The sequence below is a fragment of the Mytilus galloprovincialis genome, chromosome 8, assembly GCF_965363235.1.
Source record: "Mytilus galloprovincialis chromosome 8, xbMytGall1.hap1.1, whole genome shotgun sequence".
NCBI lineage: Eukaryota > Metazoa > Mollusca > Bivalvia > Mytilida > Mytilidae > Mytilus > Mytilus galloprovincialis.
In genome coordinates this window covers 7,732,347-7,750,447 of record NC_134845.1, presented here as the reverse complement: position 1 = coordinate 7,750,447, position 18,101 = coordinate 7,732,347, and the positions used below count along the sequence as shown (strand labels likewise).

The following is an 18,101-nucleotide window of genomic DNA, read 5'->3' as shown; positions in this document are numbered from 1 at the left end:
ACTAGAACTGCAAGTGATACCCCTGCTCTGCAAATTTTATTATCTCCCCTTTCTCATGTTGTACTTGGCTATATTCTCACATCCTCTAGAAGTATCAATATCATTTTAAAGTTTCATCAATATTTCCACAGTAGTTAAGGAGGAGTTTTACTCAATAGAGACTTTTATCATATATTGCATTATTGAAATAAGTTAGTTAAATTATCTCCCCTTATTTTTAAAACATGCAGGATCAGAGCTGCCAAGTCTCATGTAATTAGCGTGAGACTCAGTTAGCATGAGACTCACACATTTAATGATAAATTGGCAGCATTTTACTTTGCTCAATTGCTTTTCCACCGTGATCTTTACTATTCAGGCTAAATCTCACACATTAGCTTCCTCAAAAATTGGCAGTACTCTAGGATTAGGTTTTGTTCCATCATGCATATTCTCAGTCAATATTCTACAACTATATCTATATTGCATATATTGAACATTAACTTACACTAAGATACTTTCTTCAAAGTTAAGCCAGACTTTTGGAATCTTTAGTTTCATCTGGGAACAATGGGTCATAGTTACGTCTATCAAAGTTTCCTCTAATTCAGCAATGTTCTAAAAACAGAAAATATTTAATTAAAATCATTTACCCTTTCAATGCAATTTTTGTCTTTGATATTAAGCAATACATTTGTACAATAAAACTACGGTAAGGCAAAATAATTATTGACTTGGTCTATAATTTCTAAAAAAATAAAATTAGGATTTAAGTTGAACTTACTTTGTCCCAAAAAAATTATTTGGGTTCTTATCTTAAATTATTTGGTTATATTTTTGATAAGTCTTTCAATTGTCTAATAGAATTGAGAGTGGAAATGGGGAATGAGTCAAATAGACAACAACCCGACCAAAGAGCAGAAAACAGACAAAGGCAACCAATGGGTCTTCAACACAGAGAGAAATTGTATCTATTATAACAAGTGCTTAAGTCAACACTTTAAGAAATTATATCTTTTATGACAAGTGCTTAAGTCATTTTGTTTATAGATCTCTGACAACTTTTAAATATAATTACATTCATTGAGTTCACATAACAGAATTTTAACTACAAGAGTGCACATGCTGAAATGTCTCGCCTTCTTTACTAATTATTGATATTATGTTGATAGTCCTAAATATAAAGCTTTAATACAACTGTCAAATAAAGGAAACATTGACCAATAAACCATAAATATGAGGTCAAGGTCAGATGAACCTTGCCAGGCAGACATGTACAGCTAACAATTCTTCCATACAACAAATATAGTTGACCTATTGCTTATAGTTTAAGAAAAATAAACCAAAACACAAAATCTTAACACTGAGCAATGAACTGTGAAAATGAGGTCAAGGTCAAATAAAACCTGTGTGACTGACATATAGATCATAAAATATTTCCATACACCAAATATAGTTGACCTATTGCATATAGTATTAGAATAAAATTCCAAAACTCAAAAAATTAACTTTGACCGCTGAACCATGAAAATGAGGTCAAGGTCAGATGACACCTGCCAGCTAGACATGTACATCTCATAATCATTCCATAAACCAAATATAGTAGACCTATTGTATACAGTATAAGAAAAACAGACCAAAACACAAAAACTAAACTATAACCACTGAACCATGAAAATGAAGTCAAGGTCAGATGACACCTGCCAGTTAGACATGTACACCTTACAGCCCCTCCACACATCGAATATACTAGACCTATTGCTTATAGTATCTGAGATATGGACTTGACCACCAAAACTTAACCTTGTTCACTGATCCATGAAATGAGGTCGAGGTCAAGTGAAAACTATTTGATGGCCATGAGGACCTAGCAAGGTACGCACATACCAAATATAGTTATCATTTTACTTATAATAAGAGAAAATTTAACATTACAAAAAATCTTAACTTTTTTTTTCAAGTAGTCATTGAACCTCGAAAATGAGGTCAAGGACATTTGACATGTGACTGACAGAAACTTCGAAACATGAGGCGTATATATACAAATAATAAAGCATCCAGGTCTTCCACCTTCTAAAACATAAAGATTTTAAGAAGTTAGCTAACGCTGCCGCCACCGCTGTCGTAGCCACCGCCAGATCGCTATCTCTATGTCGAGCTTTCTACAACAAAAGTCGCAGGCTTGACAATTAGTATAAAAAGAATTTCTTGAACTTATATAGACTTACAGTTCCAGCAGTTGAGCTGACATAACAGAATTTCTTTATCTGTGGATATTTCTTCATAAGTTCTTTCTCTGGAATGTCAGGCATTGGAATCTGAAATAAACAGAAAATTATTTTTGAGAAATTTAACAAATCTATCTCCTGCAACTTTACAACTTCATACTTCAGATAAGGAGGACCTTTTTTACTTACAAAAAGGAAATTAACTCTGAAAAATTATATTGATTCATAAATGATTAATCTTAAAACTTCATTTATCTTTCAAAATATAAAGATCACCACAAAATAATACCAAAATACATTCATTAATAAAAATGGACCAATAATTTTCTAACATTCTTAATCCTATTGTTTAGTGGTACTTGTTGGTTTATGACTCGGTCCAGCCAGAGAGTCAGCCAAAAATCTATTTCTACCAGACTAACTTATCATAAATAATTTACCTGATCCAACTGTGTTCCAACAATAACAACTGGTGCATTAGGACAATGACAGGCCACAGAACTGAGCCAGAAGTCTAATCCTGCATGTTCAAATCCCATTCTCATGTTCCATAGTAACATGTACACAGCTTGCTTGGACAGGAAGAACTGCAATATATAAACAACAATTAACAAATGTCACAACATGACATCAGTAATACAAAAAGCTTAAGTGATCTTCTCAAATTAAATACCTTCAATCCACAAAAAACTGGTACCCACAAAAATAAAGGAATCCACAGTATCCCTTTTTCATATTATTTTGTGGTATCAAACAATAGATCTTAAATTTTAATAAATTGATGTATTAATTAGTGTTGTGACTATTCTGGTGTTAGTTGTTATCCTGAAAATGTGCAGGTAGTTTTTGATAAAATTAAAATGTTCAAAGCTGAACTAATATCCAACTTTATATTCACAAAAGTAACAATAAAGGAAAGACCAACACAATCTTGAATAATTTTTTATCCTATCCTATGCATTGACAGTTCCTCTTTTTTGAAGAAGACCTAACCTGGTGTGTGTTGTAGTAGACTGTTTGTCCAGCAAAATCCTAACAGCTATATGTTATATCAAACATATCCTGAACTGGTACTACCCATGGCTTTATTTCTATCCCATTACCTGATGTGTGTTGTAGTAGACTGTTTGTCCAGCAAAATCCCAACAGCTATATGTTATATCAAACATATCCTGAACAGGTACCACCCATGGCTTTATTTCTATCACCTTACCTGATGTGTGTTGTAGTAGACTGTTTGTCCAGCAAAATCCCAACAGCTATATGTTATATCAAACATATCCTGAACAGGTACTACCCATGGCTTTATTTCTATCACCTTACCTGATGTGTGTTGTAGTAGACTGTTTGTCCAGCAAAATCCTAACAGCTATATGTTATATCAAACATATCCTGAACTGGTACTACCCATGGCTTTATTTCTATCACCTTACCTGATGTGTGTTGTAGTAGACTGTTTGTCCAGCAAAATCCCAACAGCTATATGTTATATCAAACATATCCTGAACTGGTACTACCCATGGCTTTATTTCTATCACCTTACCTGATGTGTGTTGTAGTATACTGTTTGTCCAGCAAAATCCTAACAGCTATATGTTATATCAAACATATACTGAACTGGTACCACTCATGGCTTTATTTCTATCCCTTACCTGATGTGTGTTGTAGTAGACTGTTTGTCCAGCAAAATCCCAACAGCTATATGTTATATCAAACATATCCTGAACTGGTACCACCCATGGCTTTATTTCTATCCCCTTACCTGATGTGTGTTGTAGTAGACTGTTTGTCCAGCAAAATCCCAACAGCTATATGTTATATCAAACATATCCTGAACAGGTACCACCCATGGCTTTATTTCTATCCCCTTACCTGATGTGTGTTGTAGTAGACTGTTTGTCCAGCAAAATCCTAACAGCTATATGTTATATCAAACATATCCTGAACTGGTACTACCCATGGCTTTATTTCTATCACCTTACCTGATGTGTGTTGCAGTAGACTGTTTGTCCAGCAAAATCCCAACAGCTATATGTTATATCAAACATATCCTGAACTGGTACTACCCATGGCTTTATTTCTATCACCTTACCTGATGTGTGTTGTAGTAGACTGTTTGTCCAGCAAAATCCTAACAGCTATATGTTATATCAAACATATCCTGAACTGGTACTACCCATGGCTTTATTTCTATCACCTTACCTGATGTGTGTTGTAGTAGACTGTTTGTCCAGCAAAATCCCAACAGCTATATGTTATATCAAACATATCCTGAACAGGTACCACCCATGGCTTTATTTCTATCCCATCTGTCAGTTTGGCATCCTGTGTTCCTTGTGTTTTCTTTGTTGGACTTTTCAAGGCTTGAAGCAACCTATAAAAAGATATATGATCACTTGCAAAATAAGTTTCAAGTTGATTGGACTTCAATTTCATCAAAAACTACCTTGACCAAAAACTTTAACCTGAAACTCCCACTTTCATTTTCTACATATAGTGAACCGTGAAATTGGGGTCAAAAGTCTAATTTGGCATTAAAATTAGAAATATCATAACATAAGCAACAAGTGTACTAAGTTTCAAGTTGATTGGAATTCAGCTTCATCAAAAACTTTAACCTGAAACTCCCCCTTTCATTTTCTATGTTCAGTGGACCGTGAAATTGGGGTCAAAAGTCTAATTTGACTTTAAAATTAGAAAGATCATATCATAAGCAACAAGTGTACTAAGTTTCAAGTTGATTGGACTTCAGCTTCATCAATCAAAGCCTTAAAGGCTGTAAAAGCAATTGCTGTCATGTTAATGTTTGGGGACTTTTATTTTTCATCCACATATATATAATAATTAAACCTGACATGAGTGTTGTCTAGTTAGAAGTAAGAAGGTTTTAACTTTATATAAATAAAAGACTTTAGCAGAAAGTCATTTTTAATATGTTTTATATTTCACAAGGAGACAACACGTTTACCAGGCTAAAGTTGGGGTCAAATATACATGTGCTGAAACATATAACTCAAAAAGAAATCATCATGGATTATCCCCTGGTAGTGTTTGTAACTGGGCGATAATTTCCTTTATTGATTTAATTTTAACAATTTTCATTATCAATTTATATTTAACCATTAACACAAATTTTTGATTAAGTTAAAACATTTCAACTTTCCAGACGCAAATGTTAAAAAACGGGAAAGAAATAAAATATCTTACAAGACATAAACATGTAAAGAATAAATATATATTTCAGCTTAATAAAAATATTTTCATAATGGTACTTTGTCATCATTTTTAAAACTAAGTTCCAAACATTATTGCTCAGTTGATATACATGTATGTCCTTCTGATGCGGTACGAGCACAGGCACTTGTTTCTATCCAAAATAGTTTTATATGGATAGCCGACCTTCCTATGGATAGAAACAAGTGCATGACTGTGGGTACCGGAGATAACTATAATTCTCATGCAATCCCGAAAAGGGAGGGGGGGGGGTCATCACAGACAAACATGACATTAAATCGTTATCACTGATGTATTGTTTAGGGCCAGTTGAAGGACGCCTCCGGGTGCGGGAATTTTTCGCTACATTGAAGACCTGTTGGTGACCTTCTGCTGTTGTATGTTTTTCTATGCCTATGGTCGGGTTGTTGTCTCTTTGACACATTCCCCATTTCCATTCTCAATTTTATTATACGAACAAGAACAAACAGCTCTACGTTGCTTTGACATTTATCAATTTTCAGGAAACATTGCGAAAAATGATCTTCAATATTTCGAAAACATGTGAAATAAAATTGCTAACACGGTGGACCGTCGAGTGTCAACAAACGTAGTAGACTTGTTCACTGAAAAGACGAGGATAATGGTTTCATCTGACATTTGTTATGCATTCCCAGTTTTGATCATGATATTTAAAAAGACGTACTTTTTTTCAATCTATGTAACTAGAAAATTCCAAATTGAAATATCTCTTCATCTGGACCGACTTGGCATCTACTACGTTTGGACGGGTCCATTTCATTAGTAAGGTGATCGATAAATATTACGGAGTTTGACAGAAAAGGAAAACGAACTTATTGTTATTTGTTTTCAACAAGGGTTTCGTTCCGCTAAATTATTTGCGCAAACAAAGTTTGTCTATTTTTAGATTACAGGTAATCATTTGACACTACGCATTAACCTGTGTGTAGTGATTTTGATTTTACGATAAATGTATGAATGAACGATAATTTTATGAATGAACAAGAGCACCTGACCTCTTAAAGAAACACAAATTAAACATATAAAACCGTATTTAATAGGAGATAATTCAGTTAAATTTTCAATACTAAATCAACAACTGAAATGAATCCATATTTTGTTGAAACATCGTACGAACGGCGGAAAACGGAATCGCAGTTATAAAAATGTACTTTTTTTCACTCGGACTTCTATGTTATTTGATAGTCAAACGGTTGACCCTTTAAATACAAAAATACATCTACAAGAACATATTCTGAAACTTCTTAAATCCACTAATGTTTTTTTAAAGTTTCAAGCTATGTATTGCATTAGAAAACATACATAGGTGTTAAAGAATGACAGACCAGGAGCCTGTTTAACAAAATACTATGGCTTGATATGGGCGGAGTCTCTGATCTGGGTCACAAAGATGGCCATACGCGATAGCATAAAAGCAATTGCTTTAAAAACTACCTTGACCAAAAACTTTAACCTGAAACTCCCCCTTTCATTTTCTATGTTCGGTGGACCGTGAAATTGGGGTCAAAAGTCTAATTTGGCATTAAAATTAGAAAGATCATATCATAAGCAACAAGTGTATTAAGTTTGAAGTTGATTGGACTTCAGCTTTATCAAAAACTACCTTGACCAAAACTTTAACCTGAACGGACGGACGGACACACGGATGAACGGAGGCACAGACCAGAAAACATAATGCCCCTCTACTATCGTAGGTGGGGCATAAAAAAAATATTATTCAAGATGACAAATGGATCTGACACATTTTTATATCTTATGAAAGTCTTGTACAAAATATACAAAATATGTACATGAAAGCTTTAAAATTCCAAAGTTTGTATTGAAACATTAGTTTCTAGGGAGATTCATTTTCTTTCAATTTTCATATAGACTAAGCAGATAAATCAAACAAAACAACAGGAAATGTTATTTTTTATCTTAAATCTTTTATCAAAAATCATTGGGATGAGGCAAAACAACATATATGTGATCCCTCTACAGCTTCAATGTCAGGTGACACAATAAATAACATCAAAGATTACAGATTTAAAATAACTTTTAACTAAAACATTCCTACTGAATCATTTGACTTACGTAGTTTTTCCTGCCTGACCAAGACCAATAAACATTAACTTAGTTCTATGGCACTCGGTAAATCCTCCCGCCATCTTCTTAAGAAAGGCTCTCACAGAGTCAAAACCTCTCCCAACAATATCTGGGGGTGGAGAATCGAGCATTGCACAACTGTTCAAATGTAAACCTGAAAACAAACAAAACTTTTCTTGTAATATTCTTAGAGAAATAGGGCAAAATATCAAATTTTAAACTGAAAAATAAGCTGTAATTCAGATAAACCAGAAAATGTGAGTTACATAACTTTCGAAATCTAATCCTGAAAAGAAAACATTCTAATTGAGTAAATAAATCTTCTGTGAAAAAGTAATTTTGGAAACTAACTCTCAGACTGATGGATAGTTGTCTAATGACAACCATATATTCTCATAGATATAGGAAGATGTGGTGTGCATCCAAATGAGACAACTCTCCATCCAAATAACAATTTAACCAGATGCTCCGCAGGGCGCAGCTTTATACGACCGCAGACAGGCGCTTAGCTGCCTTTACGCAAAAAATCATTTGCTTGCACATGTTTTTCACCAAAAAAAAAAAAAAAAAATCCTGAAATTGAATTTTGGATAGTCTTTAGTCTTTCCGGTTATCGTGTCTGGCGGTGTCTGTACTTGCAACTACAATCACGACACAAAGTTTAACCCCGGTAGAAATAAAAATAAAAATGAAGAAATACATACAGAAGAAGCTAGATTTTTATTTTAGCAAGAAGGCAGCGGATAACGAAAGCCAAAACGTTTTATCTAATTCGCCCAGCAAAGATGTAAATGAGCCATGTACATCGTTTTCACAAGACGTTACTGCAAAGAAAATAACATTCTTTGACCCCCCTTATCCTGATATGTCTAACCTAACAAATGATGAGTTGTCAAAACATGAAACAAAAGTCAACCTACTGCAGCAAGAATGGGAGCCAAACTCGTATGGAAACTACTCTTTCCCATCTAGGTAATTACAATATGAAAAAAACAATATTACTTTTATATGTTATGATATAAATACCCCACCCCTTCCTGGCTTTCTGTAGTAACTTAGTCGGCTTCCAATATACATGTATATACAAAGAATTTACATTTTGCACATGAACACGAGGGTCTTCATTTTCACAGGACGATTTGAAAAAGAAAATATGATGCACCCGTGCAGAATAATCCTTTGGATATTAACTAGTCTATCCTTTAGTTTCAGTCTTACATGCAGTATTAACATTTAAAGGGAAATCTCACTATTGAAACTACTAATAATAATTCATTGAAATTTTGCATTTAGACAGATCATACTTATTTCAATATTTTAGGCGAAAAAAAAATTGGGGTCACCGATGTTGTTTTCGAGATATGACGTCATCAAAAAGTAAAGAATTGCGTTATACCGTAATATAGAAATAGCGCTCAAAAATGCTAAAAGAAGGCAAAATTATTGAAAAACGATGTTTAACTGGTTTAACTAAAACAGTCAATTTTAACTTTTATCTTATACACATTTATTTTTCTCAGTTTCCTTATTTTTTAAGGCCGTTTTACATTTCCCGCCATTTTTAATTGCCGTTTATTATAGATTTTTCTTGAAATAAAAAAAATCTACTAATGTTTTTTCCTTCAAACTTCTGCATTAGTTGCAGCTTCAGGGGAGATGTTAAAAACATTAATAAAAAAGGGGGGTCACCGATGTTTTAAATCCGCTACAGTGGAAATAATCTTATTATCAATTTTTGGCGGGAATTATAACTTTTTCTCTTAACGTTATAGAACGACGTTGTTAGCATAGCAGCATTTCTTGCAATGCTTGGAACTATTGGGTTAAATTATATATTTTTATTTTTTTTATATAATAATGGTTTTTTTAAGGTATTTTGATTATTCATTATTAAACATACAGTAACAGTTTATTAAAAAGTAATTGTCAAAGTTGGAGTCATCTAAATTTCTTAATTGCATTTGTTGTATAGGAAAAACTAATGTGTGCCTCATGTCGTATTAAAGAATTAATTTACGGCTTGCAGATTTAGAATCTTCTACTTCGGAAGATTGAGGGTATCTGGGCTGAAAAGTAACACGTTCCATTTAGACTACAAACAGAATAAATTCACTAACTTGTCCATTGCCCGGGAAGATAAAACCCGAAATGTCGTGTTTAAAAAGCCACAAACTCGGCACTTTAAAAAAAAAAAGCCCTCAATGACACCGTTTTCGGAAGAAATTTAAAATTGGCTAACATTTCTGTTATTACACAACGCTCCATAATCGACACAAATTAGTTCGAGTTCGAGTTCCAGTTTTATTTTGATTTCGAATATTTTTTCCAGTAAGAATTCTAGTTTAAGCTCGAGTTACACTTAGAAACTCCTTGAGTTATACTGTTAGATAGAGTAAAAATTCTGGTAAGAGTTTGAATTTTGAGATCCGATGAAATTAAGAGTAAGAATGTGGTTTCTATTTTCTGTTGGTGCACCTCTTTTTGTTTGAATGTATATTCTTTTATCACATTTATCTTTCATTGTGGTAAATGCTCCTATGTTTGCCAATACTGATTAATGAGGGGGGCAGGACCTTTTTCGGGACGTCGGGATCAAGTGTTTTTAAGCTCGGGATTTCCGGATTGACCCTTTCGGGATCCGGGATTTCTTTTTTCGATGTTCGGGATGTCAGGATTTTTTTTTTAAATTCTGGACCTAGGGATTTCATGTTTTTAAGCCCGGGATTTCGGGATCAGGACCCCTCTGAACCCCCCCCCTCCCCCCCAACCCCTCATTAATGATAGTTAATTTGAAAATAATTAATTGAATTTCTGTGCCAATATTTAAGCACTCTCTGATATATCATGTTGGCTATTTTTGTTTAAAGAACCAAAGAATAAAGATTAAAAAAACTGGATGTCCTTTTCAGTCACGGTCTCTGACAATATCCCTTTATCACTGTCGACAGTGATCACATTGAGTGATCTAAACTCGAACCTACATCTGAACTTTTATTACTATTTATTATTTTTTTTACCATTGTTTTCTTGATTTTTGCAAAACTTTCAGTGGCAAATATTACATGAACATCAGCACAAAACATTTGTCTATATGAGTGGAATATTCTTTCACCAGACGGACCATTAATGTGTTTGTTACAGTTTAGCAGTACTCTGTGAGACATGTGTATATCTCTACATAAATACATGTGTGTGTGTGTGTGTGTGTGTGTGTTAAATATTTCTCTTGTTGGAGACTGGTAAAGCCAAATGTATAGTACGTGTAAAATTATAATCGCCCGGTTACGGGACGTATTATGGTATACATCTGTCCGTCCGTCCGTCGTCAACATGTCGGACATTAACTCAAAAACGCTTTAACCAATTGGCATAAACTTTAAAGAAATTGTTTATATCTATTGACGTGAGCTCCCTTTCTTTTTTTTATAAATTTTGATTTTTCGTTTCCGAGTTATCCATTAAAAAAGGGGGATTTTCCAGTTTTCGGACAATTATAACTCAATATCGCTTTCATCAATTTTCATACAACTTTGATAAATTGTTTATATCTAGTGATGTAAATACCCTTTTGATTTTCATAAATTTCTAATATGACATTGAGAAGTAATGAATCTTTCTGAAATTGTACCACAAGGTTCCATATCACAAATGAAAATCTGAAATTGATTTCAGGGGTACATGTTATTGCTCAAAACGTTCAGGAATTAGGGGCCACAAACAAGCATTTTACTAAAATTACTATTTTACAATAACTTTAATATGTTATGGATCTATCTAAAATTATACTACAAGGTTCCATACCACACATGCAGGGAAGGCTGGGATTGAGTTTGGTGGTAATTATTCCAAGAGGGGAGGGGGTGGCGTTTTATTTTATTTTTTTGCAAATTTTTCGAATTATCTCAAAAAGAAATCTCCAATTGCAAAGTATTGCACAATAGATTTTTAATACCTTTGACCACATTTATTTTGTGTCAGAAACCTATATTATGTCAAAATTTTTATCACAATCCAAATTTAGACCGTATCAAGCTTTAATATTGTATCCAAACTTGCCCCAACTGTTCAGGGTTCAGAGGCGGTAGATATCAAAGGAACATTTGGGTAAGATGGACGACACTTAGATCATTTCTGTCGTCACATGTGAAATAAATAACGATTTCAAATAGGACTTCACACATTTACGTCCAGTGGCAAGTTTTGTGCATATTCAGAACTAGAACATATGAATTTGACTCTGTTTTGTAAAAACCCGACAGGCTGAGCCGGATAAATACTTATATGAAATGAGATGTTTGATGAATTATTTATACATGTAGTATAGAAGACTATAATAGTTATGACGTTGCATGCATGTGATATGAGAAAACTGTAAGTTGAAACTCATTGTTCTTATTTACAACCCTCTTTTGAACGGAAAACTACAGATTACGATAGCTATACGCTAACATGCTGGTACACTTGGTCTATATGTAACCCCCCCCCCCTCCCCGAAAATATACGCTGAACCCTACATACTGCATCGCGGCGATACGCTGACCACTTTCGGCTATTTTTTACCATACATTTTGTCCATATCGAGTAGCATTTTCATTTTTGCACTTAAGGTCAAGATGAGTCCATAATATTTTTGGAAATTTAGAATTCAATTAGATATTGAACATATACATCAGAAAATTAAAAAAAAATTATATGTCACCGACTTCGTTATCAAGAAAATGGTCGGAGAGGGTACTAAGTTACATTGAATATGCTATGAATTTCCAACGTTCTTAGTGTTGATTATGCATGATGATTATGTGTTTTGTATTGGTAGATCCTTTTTATCATAATGGTCTGGATAGTTGGTCATTCATTTATTAATGTTTATTTTGTGTTTCCAATATTTTTTATTCTTTATATTTTAGCACCTCATCATTCAATCTTTTTTTTTTTTGCCTTTTATTCTGCAGTATTTGCCCATTATTTTGTATTCCGCAGGTAAACCCCAATACAATCTAGAAACTCGCTAGTACAACATATCAGTTGTAAAAATATGATATGTCCATAATCATTTCTCCTGCTTTAGTGGAATATCCCTTCGAGCGTTCGCTTTTTCATAAATTAGCAACCTTTACGGCGGAATCGAAAACGGCGACGTCATAATACAGTTACGACACTATGGCGGCGCCGAGAGCGATGCGTATAAACAATAGTGTGATTTCCCTTTAATTATACAGGCTCAATAAAATCACCTTGAAAACATCTTAGATTTATTTCCCTTACTTATAAGTCAAGACTTAAAAGTAGCCGTTCGATTTCGTATTTCCATTGTCATTTCGTCAAAAAGACTATTGATTCACCTAGGGTATCTGTGTTACAAATGATCTTCTACCGTTGTCGTAGAAACCTCTCATTTGATTTTAAAATGATCCTCGTGAGAAACACCACAGGTGTCTTGCAAGAAGCAAGACCTGCTTACCTTCGGAGCACCAGAGGTCGCCACATTTTTTCGGGGTCCGTGTTTTTCATCTGTAGTTAGTTTTCAATGTTGAAAGTTTTTGCTTGTTATTTTGTGTCTTATCTGTTCTCGGGTTTCCAAATTGCGAAACCCACTAGGATGGTTACTATCGTTTCTTGAAATATGGTATAGTAAGAAACAGATAGGGTATTTATCATTTTCATCATAAAATGGTCCAAAAAAATTTCGCCTCGCTTCGATCAGCGATATATGCTTGCACTTTATTTCAACTCAGATACGCCCCCTGGCAGAGGTTGAACCCTGAATGGTTGGGGCAAGTATGGACACAACATTCAAGCTGGATTCAGCTCTAAATTTGGATTGTGATTAAATAGTTGACACAGCATAGGTTTCTGACACAGAATAAATGTGGTCTAATGAACTTAAAAATTTTTGTTTTGCCTTTGACCAATTCACTATGATGTTAAATATTAATCCTCTCAAAAAAATGTTTGAAAAATTTTCTTTGTATTTATGAAATTTCAAATGAGAAAAATTGAACCCCCACCCCCTCCCCCTCCCCAATTTTTTTTTCACATCCCCCTATCCTTTACTCCAAAACTGATCTCAATTCAAATTTCTAATGGAGTTTGCAACAATAATCACTCATTTAAATACATCATAAAATATAAAATGTAAAAAAGTGCTTGTTATCACTGAATGATAAAGATTGTTTTAATTTATCAGTTGGTAGTAAAAGTGAATATACATTGTATATTGTATAAAACATTGATTTAAGTTGATTCAACTACAATTCTGGACGAAGAAAGATAACTCCAATTGAAATTTCTTGCTATTGCACAATATTGTGCAATTAGATATTTCTTGCTATTGCGCAATACTGTGCAATTTAAAATACTTGCTATTGCACAATACTGTGCAATTGAAGATTTCTTGCTATTGCGCAATACTGTGCAATTGAAAATTTCTTGCTATTGCACAATAGTGTGCAATTGAAGATTTCTTGTTATTGCTGAGTACTGTGCAATTGAAAATTTCTTGCTATTGCACAATACTTAATATAATAATTTTAGATCCTGATTTGGACCAACTTGAAAACTGGGCCCATAATCAAAAATCTAAGTACATGTTTGGATTCAGCATATCAAAGAACCCCACGAATTCAATTTTTGTTAAAATTAAACTAAGTTTAATTTTTGACCCTTTGGACTTAAATGTAGACCAATTTGAAAACGGAACCAAAAATGAAGAATCTACATACACAGTTAGATTTGGCATATCAAAGAACCCCATTTATTCAATTTTTGATGAAATCAAACAAATCTAAATTTTGAACCCCGATTTGGACCAACTTGAAAACTGGGCCAATAATAAAAAATCTAAGTACATTTTTAGATTCAGCATATCAAAGAACCCAACCGTTTCAATTTTTGTCAAAATCAAACTAAGTTTAATTTTGGACCCTTTGGCCCTTAATGTAGACCAATTTGAAAACGGGACCAAAAATTAAGAATCTACATACACAGTTAGATTCGGCATATCAAAGAACCCCAATTATCAATTTTTGATGAAATCAAACAAAGTTTAATTTTGGACCCTTTGGGCCCTTTATTCCTAAACTGTTGGGACCAAAACTCCCAAAATCAATACCAACCTTCCTTTTATGGTCATAAACCTTGTGTTTAAATTTCATAGATTTCTATTTACTTAAACTAAAGTTATGGTGCCAAAACCAAGAAAAAAGCTTATTTGGGTCCCTTTTTGGCCCCTAATTCCTAAACTGTTGGGACCTAAACTCCCAAAATCAATACCAACCTTCCTTTTGTGGTCATAAACATTGAGTTCAAATTTCATTGATTTCTATTTACTTTAACTAAAGTTATGGTGCAAAAACCAAGAATAATGCTTATTTGGGCCCTTTTTTGGACCCTAGTTCCTAAACTGTTGGAACCAAAACTCCCAAAATCAATCCCATCCTTTCTTTTGTGCTCATAAACCATATGTCAAAATTTCATAGATTTCTATTAACTTAAACTAAAGTTATAGTGTGAAAACCAAGAAAATGCTTAAATGGGCCCTTTTTGGCCCCTAATTCCTAAAATGTTGGGACCAAAACTCCCAAAATCAATCCCAAGCTTCCTTTTGTGGTCATAAACCTTGTGTTAAAATTTCATAGATTTCTATTCACTTTTACTAAAGTTAGAGTGCGAAAACTAAAAGTATTCGGACAACGACGACAACGACGATGCAGACGACGACGCCAACGTGATAGCAATATACGGCGAAATTTTTTTCAAATTTTGAGGTCGTATCAAAAGTAAACCATAATAGGTTAAAGTACGGTCTTCAACATGGAGCCTTGGCTCACACCGAACAACAAGCTATAAAGGGCCCCAAAATTACTAGTGTGAAACCATTCAAACAGGAAAACCAACGGTCTAATCTATATAAAAACAAGAGTGCACACACTGAAATGTCTCGCCTTCTTTACTAATCCTTGATACTATCTTGATAGACCTAAATATAAAGATTTATTACAACTGTCACATAAACTCAACATTAACCAAGAAAAGGAAACATTGATCAATCAACCATGAAAATGAGGTCAAGGTCAGATGAACCATGCCAGGCAGACATGTACAGCTAACAATTCTTTAATACAACAAATATAGTTGATTTATTGCTTATAAATAATGAAAAAACACACAAACACTTAAAACTTAGCAATGGACCGTGTAAATGAGGTCAAAGTCAAATAAAACCATCGTTACCGACATAAAGATCCTAAAATATGTCCATACACCAAATATAGTTGACCTAATGCATAAAGTATTAGAAAAATAGACCAAAACTAAAAAAACTTAACTTTGACCACTGAACCATAAAAAATGAGGTCAAGGTCAGATGACACCTGTCAGCTAGACATGTACACCTTACAATCATTCCATACACCAATTATAGTAGACCTATTGCATATAGTATAAGAAAAACAGACCAAAACACAAAAACTTAACTAAAACCACTGAACCATGAAAATGAGGTCAAGGTCAGATGACACCTGTCAGCTAGACATGTACACCTTACAATCATTCCATACACCAATTAACGTAGACCTATTGCATATAGTATCTGAGATATGGACTTGACCACGAAATCTTAACCTTGTTCACTGATCCATGAAATGAGGTCGAGGTCAAGTGAAAACTGTCTGACAGGCATGAGGACCTTGCAAGGTACGCACATACCAAATATAGTTATCCAATTACTTATAATAAGAGAGAATTTAACATTACAAAAAATCTTAACTTTTTTTTCAAGTAGTCACTGAACCATGAAAATGAGGTCAAGGACATTGGACATGTGACTGATGGAAAGTTCGTAACATGAGGCATCTATATACAAAGTATGAAGCATCCAGGTCTTCCACCTTCTAAAATATAAAGCTTTTAAGAAGTGAGCTAACACCGCCACCGCCGGATCACTATCCCTATGTCGAGCTTTCTGCAACAAAAGTTGCAGGCTCGACAAAAACGAGAAAGGAGAAACACATATATATTACATAAACAAACGACTTACATAAATTTCGGTGTGTTTTCAAATTCTTGGAAACTATTGTAGAAATATAGTTTCTGGCTAGATTTTCAATTGTCTCCAAGTCCCTTAAATGAGTGACAACTAAAAGGTTAAAAAGGCAGTTTACAGAATATTTGATGCACTTTTTAATTTTTTTAAAATATTGTCATTAAGGTCAAGTTACAGTAAATGGGCTATGTCTTAGATTGCAGTAAAATTTGGCATACAACTCTGGCTCGATGAACTTCAACTGAAAATCAAAATAATAAAGCATTTATCTCAATTATCATTTGAAAAATTACTGATTGAATACTTACAAAATGGGTGAACATTTGCATAGAAAGCACATAAAATCGGCAAAAACCCTTCTAAAATTTGTCTTAAAATCGCCTAATCTCTAATTCTACTCCATAGATTTTTCTTAAAAAACTATATGTTGTTGATACAAAAATTTCCGTTATAATGATGCAAAATAAAGATAGGGTCACTGACTTCGTTTTAACAGTATACATCATTCAAAGTTGCGTTCTTTGTGAAAAAATCCAACAAAACGTCGAAATAATCGTAATGTTATCACGTTGCAGGCTGTAAAACGTTAATTTTTGACGTTTTTCACTAGTAACAAGGTAACAAATTGATTATTCTAATGCAATTTGGATATAACAATTTTTTTCATTGGCTAAAAGTTGCCGTCAAATCCACAGTTGACCAGGCGTTACTAAGGAGAGACCCGCCATTTTGAATTGATGAATCAACAAATGTTCGATTACTACTATATAATCGAAAATAAAACAACACCTACCTCGAATTTGCCGTTTTAATGTAATTTTATTCGAATTTGAAACGTGACAACCTCCAGTTTGTAAGTTTTCATTTGTATGACGTCACGTTTAGCCATGACGTCTTTGTGCCAAAATCATTCATGAAGTTTCGCGGATTTTTTTTTATTTGACAAATTTAGACATTTTTTCAAGTTTTATCGTATTTTTTCTTTTAGTTATGCATTAGAATTCGGAATAACAGTACTGTAGTTGAAGAGTTGCCACCGTCAATTTTGATTTGACGGTCGCAAATCTCCGTTTTACTGTCTCCGCTACGCGTCGCCAGTAAAACTGCATTTTCGACCGTCAAATCTACAATTGACGGTGGCAACTCTTCAACTACAGTACTGTTATTCCTTAAATAGACAAAAAAGAAGTCGGTGACCCTATGATTATTTTATATCATTAAAACAGAAAATTATGTGTCAACAATATATAGTTTTTTAAGAAAAATCTATGGAGTAGAATTAGAGATTTGGCGATTTTAAGACAAATTTAAGAAGGTTTTTCGCCGATTTTATGTGCTTTCTATACAAATATTCACCCATATTATAAGAAATCAATCTGCAATTTTTCAGATAATAAAAGAGATAAATGTATTATTTTTTCGATTTTCAGTTGTAGTTCAACAAGCCAAGGCTGTATGCATTTTTTTAGCAAAATCTGTGACATAGCCCATTTACTGTTCCTTGACCTTAA

At 33.6% G+C, this 18,101-nt stretch overlaps 1 protein-coding gene across 1 annotated transcript in view; it reads right to left on the bottom strand.

Annotated features, from left to right (window-relative positions):
• Window positions 1-18,101, bottom strand: part of LOC143084976 (uncharacterized) — a 170,965-nt gene that overhangs the window by 31,057 nt on the left and 121,807 nt on the right. The window contains exons 51-55 of the mRNA XM_076261084.1: window positions 7,536-7,701; window positions 4,410-4,581; window positions 2,648-2,794; window positions 2,208-2,297; window positions 488-597 (exon numbers count right to left, since the gene is read on the bottom strand). Coding sequence (XP_076117199.1) covers window positions 488-597; window positions 2,208-2,297; window positions 2,648-2,794; window positions 4,410-4,581; window positions 7,536-7,701 — 685 coding nt within the window. The remainder of the gene's footprint in view (window positions 1-487; window positions 598-2,207; window positions 2,298-2,647; window positions 2,795-4,409; window positions 4,582-7,535; window positions 7,702-18,101) is intronic.